At 39.2% G+C, this 13,571-nt stretch overlaps 1 protein-coding gene across 9 annotated transcripts; it reads left to right on the forward strand.

The window, feature by feature from the left end:
* The first annotated feature begins 182 nt into the window (after nucleotides 1–182).
* Nucleotides 183–12,034, forward strand: LOC125055952 (putative protein kinase C delta type homolog). Of its 9 annotated transcripts, none has more exons than XM_047658718.1 (14): nucleotides 183–834; nucleotides 2,156–2,253; nucleotides 2,405–2,606; nucleotides 2,951–3,080; nucleotides 6,237–6,419; nucleotides 6,570–6,680; nucleotides 7,306–7,380; nucleotides 8,840–8,976; nucleotides 10,363–10,536; nucleotides 10,640–10,794; nucleotides 11,000–11,138; nucleotides 11,214–11,402; nucleotides 11,490–11,630; nucleotides 11,707–12,034. In XM_047658718.1, the coding sequence occupies exons 1-14, from the start codon at nucleotides 745–747 to the stop codon at nucleotides 11,854–11,856; spliced, it is 1,974 nt and encodes a 657-aa protein (XP_047514674.1). In that variant the 5' UTR covers nucleotides 183–744; the 3' UTR covers nucleotides 11,857–12,034. The 9 variants fall into 9 exon arrangements, with proteins under 9 accessions (XP_047514674.1, XP_047514678.1, XP_047514679.1 ...); XM_047658719.1 differs by lacking the exon at nucleotides 183–834 and adding an exon at nucleotides 913–1,492; XM_047658720.1 differs by lacking the exon at nucleotides 6,237–6,419 and having other exon boundaries at nucleotides 198–834.
* Nucleotides 12,035–13,571: the final 1,537 nt, after the last annotated feature.

Consider the following 13,571-nt stretch of genomic DNA (forward strand, 5'->3'; position numbering starts at 1 on the left):
AAAGCTATACACCAAATACTGTGTACATTCTTTTGTTTTGACAAAAAAAATAAAATACCATTTAAAAAACCTCTCGTGTCTATTATTTGATTTAGATAAAGTAGGCTTCGACCGACTTTAACATAACTTAGATTTTAGATGTAGCTCGCCTGCGTTTCAATTCCTTCAGGTTCGTTTCGTTTCTAAAAGCCCAGTTCTAATTTTAATTCCATTAACGCTTTGATGTCTTTCTCGCGGCCGTCGAGTCGTGAACGATTTCAAAACACTTGGCCGACGTTGCTTCGGCAATTGTCGGTCTCTACGTAGCAATAAACATAAGATTAAACTAAAAATAAAAACACCATTAATTCGCCTCCAGCGTGTAATTCTTGTAAATGTGGATTTCGGTGAATGTATAAAGATAAAGTGCGCCGCGATCGCGGCTGAGTCACGGAGTCGGGCAGACCGGACCGTGGCGGCGCTTGTTCAGTGCTCCCGGCGTCGTAAGTGCTCCAAGCCGTGTAAAAAGTTGTATCCGGCCGCGAATAGCGTGCGAGGAATTTCGTTTATAAATACGTACGGCCGCCGGAGGTGCGCAGTGTTGTTTGCATTGCCGACCGCCGTCTCGAGACGCTCCTGGACAAAGCTTATTCAGTGATATTAGGTGTACACAACGCCTTCAGAGGTCCCTGGGTACCTTCCGTACCTGGCGGTGGTCATCGAGGATCGAGTCGGTGGTGAAGCGGCACTGATGCAGTGTGGCCGATGATATTCACGGGCGGGGGGGCGCGTCGCCGGCCTCCGCCAGCGCCCGCTCGTCCTCGCCCGCTCGCCTATCAGCGATTACACGACAACGTAAGTATATGGTCAGACATTCGTACGTCGTTTACACAACGATTGTCTACCGTTAAAAATCTAGTAAAATTAGCTTGTCTACTTATAAAAAGTATTTCCATTGCATAAAAACAAATCGTTTTTACGAACAAGGACGAAGATGGAGAGGCAAAGCGTATAGGGAAATGCATGGCTATAAATAGCTCTAACCGTACACGCCTTAAATATTTCACGATTCTTAGCGATCTGCATACAACGATAGGCTATCTCAGCGAAGAGTACCTAATCCAAGCTATGTCTGGAGATATGCTTATGCTAATTCTTCGTCAATACAGAAATCCTGAAATGAAGGCCCTTTTTTTTTCAAACCCTCCCTTTTTCATTTTGATGATTCATCCTACGCATCAGCAAAGAAGCACGCTCGCGTTATGACACAGTACATTCATCAATTGAGCTCGTTCGTTGCCCAAAAAGATTTTCACGAGCAAGCACATGCCAAAGAATTCTCGCAAAGACCTTGAACGCGAACTTGTGAGATTGCAAATATCGTTCAGTCCCTTCAGCGGTAAAGAGCTGCAGTTGCGTCTAATTGTGGTAGAAATGGTGTAGATGATCACCCCGGCACTATTGGCGATGTGTCAAGGAATCTCAAAATCGAAATATGGCTTCATTATTTCGGGTACGTTTGCCTTGCTGTTTTTAAAGATGGCGCAAAGGGTTTCATCCATCAGTCATTGCTATGATTCATACAAGTATACATTTCGTTATGCTTTGCGAAATATTGATCATACTCGAAGGTGTTAATTGTATTGTATATTATAATTTATTAATTATAATATATTTAATCTATCAGAAGCGGAGAAAAATCTAAAAAAGTTAGTATATTATTAATAGGAGGATCGTTCACGTTTACGGTTTACCTATTACACGACCTTTCACATTATTAGGCCTATAATGAACGTACGCTTTTAAGTAGTCGATGTACAAAAGAGTATAGAGACATTTAAATTACCTTTTACTTTCCTAAAGAAAATCGTTTTCAGTTTAAACAAATAATAGTAAAACAGGTAGAAAAATCTGTCTACAAATGTCTTGAAACTTTATCTATCGCCCGTCACTAAAACTACTAGACTTTCTTCTTATACTACATGAATCATTGCACCTACCACCTAATTCTATCTTGCATAGATTGTTTTTGATAATTACCCTAATGAAAATAAATCTCTGAAAGATTGTCGTACATGGTAGGTAGTATCATTACTATGACGTATTATGTCCTGCACACACACTATCACAACTGACGTTAATTAGATTTTTTTTTAATTTCATAATGAACTTTTAGTGGGTGGGTGCGAGTCGGTCTGTCGGCGGTTATGATGAGGCGCGTCAGTCTCGCGGCAAGCGCATCACGCAGCGACGCGGTGCCATCAAACACCATAAGTAAGTTTAGCTTAGCACATGTATTTTCAATGACTCGTGAACCTTGTCCATCATAGCTATTAAGCTTCGCGATCGATGCTTTAGATGTAAGTGTTATAATAAGAACTAAAGACGACTTAATGAATATCTGCCCGAACATCACGTTGTTCAGAATCCACGAAGTGCACGGGCACCGGTTTGTGGCGAAATTCTTCAGGCAGCCGACGTTCTGCGCTTTCTGCAAGGAGTTCCTCTGGGGCTTCGGGAAACAAGGCTATCGCTGCGTGGTCTGTCAAACGGCTGTGCACAAAAGATGCCACGACAAGCTGCTGGGAAAATGCCCCGGCTCCTCTGCGCACTCCGATGCCACCGTGGTAAACAACTATGTGATTGATATAGTTGTTTTTTTTAATAATTAAAACGTAAAGCAATACTAAAAGTACCGATTCCTTGTCATTTGACTAATTCTTTTATTTATTTTTTCTCAGACTTTTTGCGCCTGACGTTTTAAGAAAGCAAAACACAAATTCCCTTAATTGCTATTTATATATTAAAGTTCACCACATCATAAATAATGCTAAATCATTATACAGTGTATAGTTAAACACCGTACTCACAGGGGAAACTTTATCACGCGTTTGATTGCAAATTAAATTTTATGGCTTCTTGTTTTTAAAATATTTATAAGAGAATTTATGTTTGATCATCACGTACACAGTTCCTACGCGAAAGGTTCAAAGTGGACGTGCCGCACCGATTTCGTCCGCATCAGTTCATGTCGCCAACCTTCTGCGACCACTGCGGAGCTCTTCTCGCCCCTTTTTTCACGCATCAACTAAAGTGCCAAGGTACGCACCACCGAATATTTATATCCAGCTTGATGCGAAGCCACTAATAATACGGAACTCATTTTACTATTAGTTAATTGGTAGGAAATACAAGATGTATTCTTGCACGTGAGGATAGTAGGCGCAATATAATATATAATATTGTGAATAAAATTTTGCTAAATTTATTTATTGCATCGATGCTCCGATACAAACGTTAGCAGCGCAAAGTTAAATCACCTATGTATGATATTCGCTGATAGTGCTTTATAAATCAGTGATTTCGTTCAAGTAGTATTCGAGTTTATTCGTAACAAACATACAAAAGTACTCGTTTATCTTTATAAGGTAAGTATAGATATGTGTATATATAAAATTATTTATTGTATTTATTACGTATATGTGTCAAAAAAGATACAATCGCAGGTTAGGTACCTTATTGTTGATGAATCATATTGTGCTGAGAAACATTTAAAGAGATATTATTGTCTGAAAAATCTATTAGTGTCATAAAATTCTCATCCATCAATCAGTTGGCAGTGGGCGGAGCACGAAAGTGCGAGCGTCGCCCGCCGCTGCCAGTCTGCGGCGCGCGTTCATACGGTGAACCGAGCTTCGCGCTCGCTGTTTAATTTGATACGATGCCGCTTTTTTCCGAACATATTTCGAATATGTATTACAGTGGAACCTCTTCTTACTCCGGTGTGCCCTACGGCACGGGCTACGGCGGCTCACCTTACGGAACGTCTTACAGTGCGTCCTATTTGAATCCCGGAGGCAGTTATAGTAATCACTCATCTTTGGCCCCATATACCAGGACGTTATCGTCGAGGTGGCTCGGTAGAAATTACTCTCCAATACTTGGCACTATTGCGGAAAAAGGTACAACGAGCCCGGTTAGAATCAATAGTCCTAGAAGAACCCAAGTTCCAAGATCATATACATCACACATATCTATTCCAACTAGTTATTCATCCCGACCCATAAATATTAACACTGCAGACATTGATGTTTCTCGTGACAAATACCGAAATAGATCCATAGCGATGCAGTCTATGAGTACGGGATCGTCGCGCTGGAGCCCTACGTCGGGAAGAAACAAAGAATCATCGCAAATGTGCGAAAAACCTAAGACAGGCGTGGATTCGACGACGGGTTCTCATCCGCAAAGATCAACAATAAAACGAGATCGGCCGGTCGTTAGATTACACACAATTAAGAGAAAAGATAGAGACTCGCCACGTCAGCCCGTTCAATGTGTTTCTGAAGAAAAGTGTAAAAGTCACATTGAGCTCAATAATACAGATGATAGTAATAAACCAGGACTAAAATGGAGACAGCGACTTGCTGATGATTTGACGTATAAAAATAAAAAAGATAAGAAAACTATAGGTGAAATGTTAGTGGAAAAATTTACTCTAAAAAATAAGGATGATGAAGATTTAGAAAATATAAAAATTGAAAATCGCGATGAAAATATAAAAATTAAAGATGTTATGCCTCCGTCAGAAAATATTGCAACTATAGATAAAAGTAAATTAACCAATAGACGCTGTTCTATGGAACAATTGGCAGAGCAAGCTTCGTTATTAGATTCATTAATTAGGAGAGAGAATTTGAGCACTGCAACTTTAGATTTAAGTAAAATTGCCACTGAAACTGGTGAAAATTGTGAAGATGTCGTCCAAAGCAAAAGAAAACTCGCTGACCAACCAAATCCTCTAAAAACAACAAAATCAGTTCATTGTTTTATGTCGAATCCGGTGACTAAAAGGAAAAGTTTAAGAAAATCTACTTCGGGGGATAACATTCGTAGATTGGATCGAATATCAGAATTACCGCAGATTCGTAATGAAAACCTAGCCATCGATGAAATAAAAACTTCATTGAAAACATATAATGTTAAAAATACAAAAAGTAAACCGAAAATAAAACAAAAAATAACCTCTAGTGTAGACATATCGACGCCGCCGAGTCCCTTAAAGTTTATAGTAGAAGATGTCACAGTAGAAGAAAAACCATTAAATAAGAGAAAAGAAGTTGTTTATAGCAGTTCTATAGAAGATAGTAATACATTAAATAATTTGAATGAAATTCAAACTAAATCAATTAAAAGTAAACATCGAAAAAGCGTTAAGATAAAGCCTAAAATGTCAACACCAAGTCTAGAAGAAACAGTTTCACCAGAATCGGAAGATGTAAACTTTTGGGGAAAACTGGGTAAACGAGAGACAATTTATTTAATTAACAGAAAAAAAGAAATAGACGAAAACAATGAGCAAAATAAGCGATCAATGTTATGGTTTACCGAAGAAGAAGGGGAATTAGATAATAAACAAGTAGCACAAAAGATGTCACAATGTTATGTTAGTACAACAGAACCAGACACTAAAAATACCAAAAATACAAAGTTAAAAAAAGTCAAAGAAAATAATGAATCCATTAATATAGAGCAACAACCATCAAACGCATCAGTGTGTCACAACAAAAATCAATTAATAATAAAAGACAATGATATGATAATAACGTCAACAATTAATAAAAATCCAAGAGAGCAAGACGTACAAAAAATCATCCCTGTAACAATAGAACCTGAAGACAAGAATGAATCCATTGAAATTAGTTTAAAAAACAATGACACAAAGGCTTATGATTATAGTTCATGTAATACTATATCAAATGAATCAAAGGAATTTAATTTAAGTACAAATGGTTCCCTCAATAAAACATGTTTAAAAGAAGATATTACACAAGATTTAGTGTCAAGCGCATTTAAAAGTGATGGTCCGTTATGTACTCATTCGATAATCCATAAAGAAGTTTGTTCTTTAACACAAAACAAATCTGAAGAAGCCTGTGTTGATAAAAGTGATAATAGTCAGTTAATTTCAGATAGGCATGAGGTCTTAGAGGGTGGTCCTTTCAGTTTTAGTGTAGACATTCCGAGTGTTGTCAAAAGAGAATCGGCGAAATGCGATAAGGCTAAGGTTGAAGCTGAACTCACAATGCCAATAAAGCTGCCGAGCGTCAAGAAACCAATTTCAGACGTCAACGCCCATCAACTGTTTGCTAATAAAAAGCCTGTTAAAAACGTTCCTGCGCCGAAACCACTAATAGCAACACCTCGGCCACTTCAAAAGAAAGCCCCGCAAGTCCTCTATTCCTCTACTTCTTCAGAAACATCTTCATCGACTGAGTCGTCTGAAGAAGAGGACGATGAGACGAGTGACAGCTCAACAGACTCTAGTGCGTGTGTAACGCTGTGTAACGCTGACGGCAGAACTTCTACTGGTTCAAATGATTCTGGATTTGATTCTTCGGCTCCAGGGTCTCCTTCGGCATTCAGCTTTGTTCGAAAAGGTAAAGATCAGTATATAAAATTAGAAATAAGAGTTAGCGTTGTAAATAACTTTTCGACGACAGCACGCTTTTGCATGGCTTTTAACGCACAAGTAGGTGAGTAGGGGGTAGACTCCTCCTAGTAGCAAATATTATCCTTGTTTGTTTTAGATTGTGATGTAAACTGCCATCGGAAATGCGAAAAGCTGACTGCAAATCTATGTGGAGTTAACCAGAGGCTTTTGGTCGAGGCTCTAGCTCTCCGCACTGCGTCTAAGAAAGGTGGGCTTCTATTGATTAAAAGTCACTACATACATTATTTATATATTTACATGTGTTTTTGTTGTTGATTATTAGGCAGCGTGGGCGCACACCAAAGTTGTGTTTGGCTATTTGCCAATCATTCGCTCACCTGTACAAGATGATAACCACAGATTGTTGTGGATGTAATTACTCCAAAATTATTAATATTTATTTAATTTGATGACGACAAGAATCATCTCGATACACGTGTTGTCTATTGATATTTACACTTAGAAATTCTGCTTGATTTTCCGTAGTCGAGGAACGTTAGGAATATAATTATCTTTAGAAGAAAGGATAAATGTCGATCAAAAAGTAGGACGAAGTGAGGATTTCTCTCAGTACGCACCCTCGGTCAAACGAGAAAACTATTGATGCTTTCGAACACAACAAATCCGAGCGATTTGTTTCTGCCGAAATATTTTGGCTTCACTTCAAACGTAATGTATTTTTATCATAGCCTATCCATACTCGTAATATATATGTATCTTTTGTTTTATATTTGCGCTTTATTTTAGCTTATAAATCATTGAGCAACATACTTTTAGTAGGTGCGTCGACGTTTTGTTCGATTGTCAATGTTCTCGATGGATGTCATGTGCAGGTGCCGAGCCCAGTTCGTCATCCTCGGCCTCCGCACCTCACGGCCACACCCACGACCTGAAGCACCAAGAGCCCGGTAGGAGACTGTGTTATTGTGTTTTATTTACTGGCTTTGTGGCGCTACTAACTCTCAATTATCAAACATTTAAAATAGGTCAAAATTCAGCCAATTACAAGGTATGTTCTTCCTTTTATGTTTTATTTTCAACCGATACAAACTAGCTATTTAATTAATTTCTATTTCAAGATGAACTCTTACTTCGAGATAAATTCGTGCTTCCTGACACAATTGGCAAAAAGCGAGTCGTATTTTGAAACTGGCTATTTATAGCGATGCCTACTGCTTCAGGACTTTGTGTGAAGGTGCTAATGTGCAAGGCGGCCTGGATTATTTTCCGTGTTCCACTGCTTACCTCGCAATTGATAAAGTTTACTAAGCTACGCGAATTAACAAAACGAACTTGTCATTTCCTACTCGTTAATCTATGCAAAATATTAATCGGCTTTCTTTTTATTGACTTTTATTAATTTGCCTAAAGTTATAGGTTTAAATAGGTGATTTTGAGGAGTTCTGAGATAAAAACATAGATACGATGACGGGTGTAACAAGTAAAACGGACTTTGGTGGCCGTTTGTTGAATTACCTCCTTTAAATAAACTTTGAATGAACAACTTTCTAATTATAGCATTGCGTTTCATAAAATTATAAATGTACAATGAAGATGTAGTTACTTCAGGGCCGTCAAGATATAAAAGTTATTTTCCTGGGAAATGAAATAAATTCACTAATTTTCTTGTAGTAGCTTTGTATAGTCGTAGATACGTGACCTTGTGGAAAGTGATTTTTCAACTAGAAAAACTAGAAAAATATGTGGCAATTATTCAAACGCTAAAAGTATCAGGCTACGTCAATATTGTTCATATTAATTTTGCTCCCAAATAATAAATTACATACAGAAGAACATAGGGCTTCAAAGTCGTGTAATGTGAAATATATGTATTTAGTTTTTTAAATTTGTACCACCGTTAGCTTGCATCCAGAGTTAAAACTACTACAAATGTTAAGTAACCCTTTACATATCCGTCGCCTCCTCGTTCTATAATGGCAAGCTGAAGCCAGCGTGACCTGATGACTTTGCGGGGTGAGTGACCTTAAAGGAATTTAGATGTGTAAGTAGTCATTCGCTGATGCCCCTATTCTTTTAAGAGAGAAATGAGTAGTTATTGTTCTATAGTCACTAGTGGTACAATGTTCCAGTCTACGTTTAAAGACGCGGACGGTCAATTTTATTTTTAGCGAAGCGCGTGATTATCAGGGGCCGTAAGAAAAATAAAACGTATCGTGAATATTACGACACTATGAGCGGCTTATCATGTTTATGAATGAGCGTCGGGTATTACACTTATGCTTATGCTTATGAATACGAATATTCCTTATTAATGTTTCGAATAAAGTCAGCAAACTACTCCCTATTTTGTATTTTAGTTATATAAGTAGATGATCCACTGTCTGTGATAAAACTCTTTCGTTTCAGAACAATCGACGGCGTATGACCTATTCAAAAAGACAGGAAAATTCACTCCTCCGGCGAGAAGCATCCCCCGCTTTAGGAAGTACACCATAGACGACTTCCACTTCACCAAGGTTTTAGGAAAGGGTAGCTTTGGAAAGGTCAGTTAATGACAGCTGTCGTCTAACTAGACCATTAATGTTAGGAGTTATAAAAATGGACGGTGAGAGGCGAAGAGACATTGAGCCAGGTGTCGATTGATAGGATATATTGATTTAGCGATGACCTGATTGCTCGTGTTCCAAGAAGGTGCCAGCGCGTCTGAGACATACAATATTTCATTATTACCCTTTGCTTATTTTAGACATACACATGCCGATGGTTCTTGAAAAACTGTTTGGAAAATTATAATTCATCAACGCTCTATTTGAGCTTCATAAAGGAATGTTAACTTGTAATGCTTTTCGTATTGAATAACATAATATCGTGATCAGCCATCACAGATTGCGTCAGAGGTGGTACTAGCTTGGATTGTGCCATGCGCTATGCCTACAAACCGAGAATAGGCTGGTGGAATATGGGTCAATTATTGCGGCACTTACCATTCTGGAGAGAAATATGCAGTGCCATATTTATTTTAAGGGCCTGGCCGTAACGTATTATTTAGTTCGATGGATAAACTTCAAGGGGAATAAAAATTCACCGTCAAATGTAATGTGCGTATATATGCATTTCTCCGGCGACCTTCAGTTGCATACGAGTATATCCCTGTGATGTTCATAAGGAATTTATTTATTGCGTTTTAACTTTTATCACACGGACGTAGATGTTTGTAGTCATTAAATCCCGCAATTCGTCGTTCGGCTTTATTGATTATTTTTATAGTTCCCTCGCTTAAGGTTAATGAACTTAATATAGTGTATTTATAAATTTTAGACCGTGATCCACAATACGCATTAACATAATTAATCAACCCTTATAGTAGGTACACAACATATTTTTCTTGAATGAGGATGTTATATTACAATATTTTTTAATAGATAATATGTAAATGCGAATTTATTACATTATTTATGTATCTTCTTGTAAGCACCGACTTTAAAGAAACGTCGAGCTGAGTCAATCATGAAATATCGTATGAATCGGATCAGATCGGACGGAAGGGTGTCTCTTGAAGTCAAGCATGCAAATTGCACAATAATGTTGCAGTATGTTTAGCAAATAAATTATCCTTATTTGCTATATAACGCATTACGCGGTGACACCCGGTGGTGTGGCACGTTGCCACCGAGTGGCCCTGATGCTGCGGTTCACCTGTCACGTCCATTCGTTAGGCGGAACTATTCTCAGGTTTGACATCACGCTATGACGTCACACACCACGTGCTTTCTTTGAGAATTAATCGTGTATAATACACGATTCGCTTCTATAATAGCTAACGATGGACTTAATATAATTAGTTTTCTGATACTTTTACAAGTTACAAATAAAAATATATTTAAATGGACGATGAATTATAGCATGCTTTGTTTGTATTCGGCCGGAAGGTGATGTTGGCGGAGCTGCGAGACACGGAGTACTACTACGCTGTGAAGTGCCTGAAAAAAGACGTGGTGCTGGAGGATGACGACGTGGAGTGCACTCTTATCGAGCGGAAGGTGCTAGCGCTCGGCACCAACCACCCTTATCTTTGCCATCTCTTCGCCACCTTCCAGACGGACGTGAGTTCTCACAGAATATGACCAAGCAAAAGGATTTAATATCATTCATTACGACATCTACCTTCTATGGGAGACGTATTCAATAAGCGGGCGATCGTTTCAGTCTCATCTGTTCTTCGTGATGGAGTACCTGAATGGTGGTGATCTGATGTTCCACATTCAGCAGAGCGGCCGCTTCCCTGAACCCAGGGCTCGATTCTATGCCGCCGAAATTATTTCGGGACTGAAGTTTTTGCACAAGAGAGGAATAGTATACAGGTATATTGCGATAGAGGACTAGAAGAGAGTGGTCTCATATCTTCACTATGTGGTTTTGCAATCTTATTTCGAACTAGACTATATTGTGAATATAAGGATTATTGCAAATCTTGAGATCGCTCGATAAACTGACTTATAAAACTGTATCAAATGTTATGACTAGTATTTCACTTTTTTTCCTAATTGCAATAATTATGTGTTTCAGGGATTTGAAATTAGATAACATCCTTCTCGACTTCGAGGGCCACGTGCGAATAGCGGACTTCGGCATGTGCAAACTACAGATATATCTGGACAAAACGGCAGACACCTTCTGCGGCACTCCCGATTATATGGCGCCTGAGGTTCGACTCGCCTTCTGACAACGATCACTCATAACGGCGAGCGAAAGTTTCACACTCCGAAACTATCCGTTGCAGATAATCAAGGGCTTGAAGTACAACCAGACGGTGGACTGGTGGTCTTTCGGCGTGCTGCTGTACGAGATGCTGATCGGGCAGAGCCCCTTCAGCGGCTGCGACGAGGACGAGTTGTTTTGGTCCATCTGCAACGAGCTGCCTTCTTTCCCGCGATTCCTCTCGGCCGAAGGCCTCGACATACTCACCCGGGTGAGGCCTCGTCCCGCTCGGTTCGTATGCGTCGATGCGATCCGGTCCGATCGAAATGTCTCACGTGAGATCCATCATCCGTTTCAGCTGCTGGACAAGGACGCCCGCACTCGCCTGGGAGCACCGGAGTGCGAGCACGGAGACGTGCGCGATCACCCCTTCTTCCGCGAAGTGCCCTGGGACCGTCTCGAGCGCCGCGATCTTCCCGCGCCGTTCAAGCCCCGCGTGGTCGGTACACCGTCTGCCCTCTCACCGCCTTCATTGACAATCCCTGATACTGAAAGCGTCGGTTTCTTCGTTGCAGCGTCACCCGCTGGACACGCAGTACTTCGATCGCGCCTTCACGTGCGAGCGGCCTCGCCTGACGGCCGTCGAGCCCCACGTGCTGCGCTCCATGGACCAAGGCCCTTTCAAGGGCTTCTCCTACACCAACCCTAACGCCTCCGACCGGTGACCGCACGAGCTCGTCAATGTTTTGTACTTAACATTTTATGATTTATTTATTGTTCAGAAACCGAAAAATATGCATTAGATATTAGAAGTAGGTCCTTTAAAATACTCATAGGTTAAGTATTGTATTATAAATATTTATAAAACTGTTTATAAAAAAACATTAAAAATGATGGACATTATTTGTGTTTTGATTGTTTTGAATAGTGTATTGACCCGACCATCGGCTCCTGCTTCCGCTTCCGCTTCAACGGTGACAAATTGTCTTCCACTATGACACCTAAACTGTACCCAGTTTCTAATCGTTAAATGTTCAAATCAGTGGCGTAACTATACCATCTGGGGCCCGTGGCAAATCTTCTTTCGTGGTAATTCTTTTGAAGTGCCCTATCAGTAAAAATCGTCCCTACTTAGTTTAATTTTAATAAACTTCGAGATTTTCAGCGTACATGTTGCATATGTCCCACTAATGACCGTAGGCCTCCTCTCTTAGGCGAAAGGGGATTGGTCTGTTGTCCCCACGCTAGCTCAATATCCCTTAGCTAGCGTATTGGAGACTTCACATTCATCCATAGAACATAATCTTGGGCAGGGGCCCTCTTGCGTCGGGGGCCCGTGGCATTTTGATAGCCCTGTCACCCTATTGTTACGCCCCGGAGTAGAATCCTTTACATGACTTACTTAATTTTTACTAAATGTAAATATACTGCTCAAAACAATTAGCGGAACAAGATTTTTCTCCTTTCTATTGCTTAAACTAAAATTAGATTTAAATTAACTTGTACGCTATTTTTTACCTTGTTAATTTGTTAATTACTACAATTAATAAAAAAATTCAATTTGTATTTTTTTTATTAAAAAAAAAATTAAAATGTGCATTGTAGACTGAAAAAATAGTTTTTTTTTTTTTAAGTTCATGTTTGCTGCATTTAATGATTGCATGTTTCTGGCCCCTTAATTCATTTAGAGATCGAACACTCAAATATAATACCTAACCTATGTTAGACAAATCTGACATTCTTAAAAACTGAATAGATGTTCTGTTATAATGATTTTAGAAAAATAAAATTATGGGGATAACTGTAATGTCCTGCTTCTTGGAGTGTTTTACGGCTCACCAACACCACAACACTTGTACAAAACGTCCTACACACAACCGCTCCGTTCGGGTGTCGAATTACGACTGACAGTCTGACAAGTGACGTAGGCGCATGAGACAACCAAGTAACACTTTATTTAGTCAATACACTACATCGCTTTTTTGTTTTATTTGTTTTTATTGATTATATCTCTCTGATTACTCATTAATGTAACTTGGATGTAATGTGATGGATTTTACATGAATCAAACATAATTAATGAAATTAAAGTTTTATGCAGCTACACTAGGGTTAAGTTCCGACATTGATTTCCTCGTCGTTAACTTCATTTCTTTTCAGACATTCCATTCCCCTTGAACTCTTTTCAAATGTACAACGTCCTTTCTTCGAGTTTGGCCGGTTTCATCGTTTCTTACCGTGATATCTCCTCCTTTCGTGATTTCCACCGTGTGTGTTTCTGGACATATTTATTTTATTTTTATTTATTTCCTTTATTCATATTTTTATATACACTATGTCTCCTGGTATTAAATCACACTATCCAGCCTTCCGTTTATCGTATCCGATTTCTTTTCCCATTTGTTTTCTTTTTTTTTCTCTATCCTTAACCTCAGTGTCTT

Source organism: Pieris napi, chromosome 14, assembly GCF_905475465.1.
Source record: "Pieris napi chromosome 14, ilPieNapi1.2, whole genome shotgun sequence".
Taxonomy (NCBI): Eukaryota; Metazoa; Arthropoda; class Insecta; order Lepidoptera; family Pieridae; genus Pieris; species Pieris napi.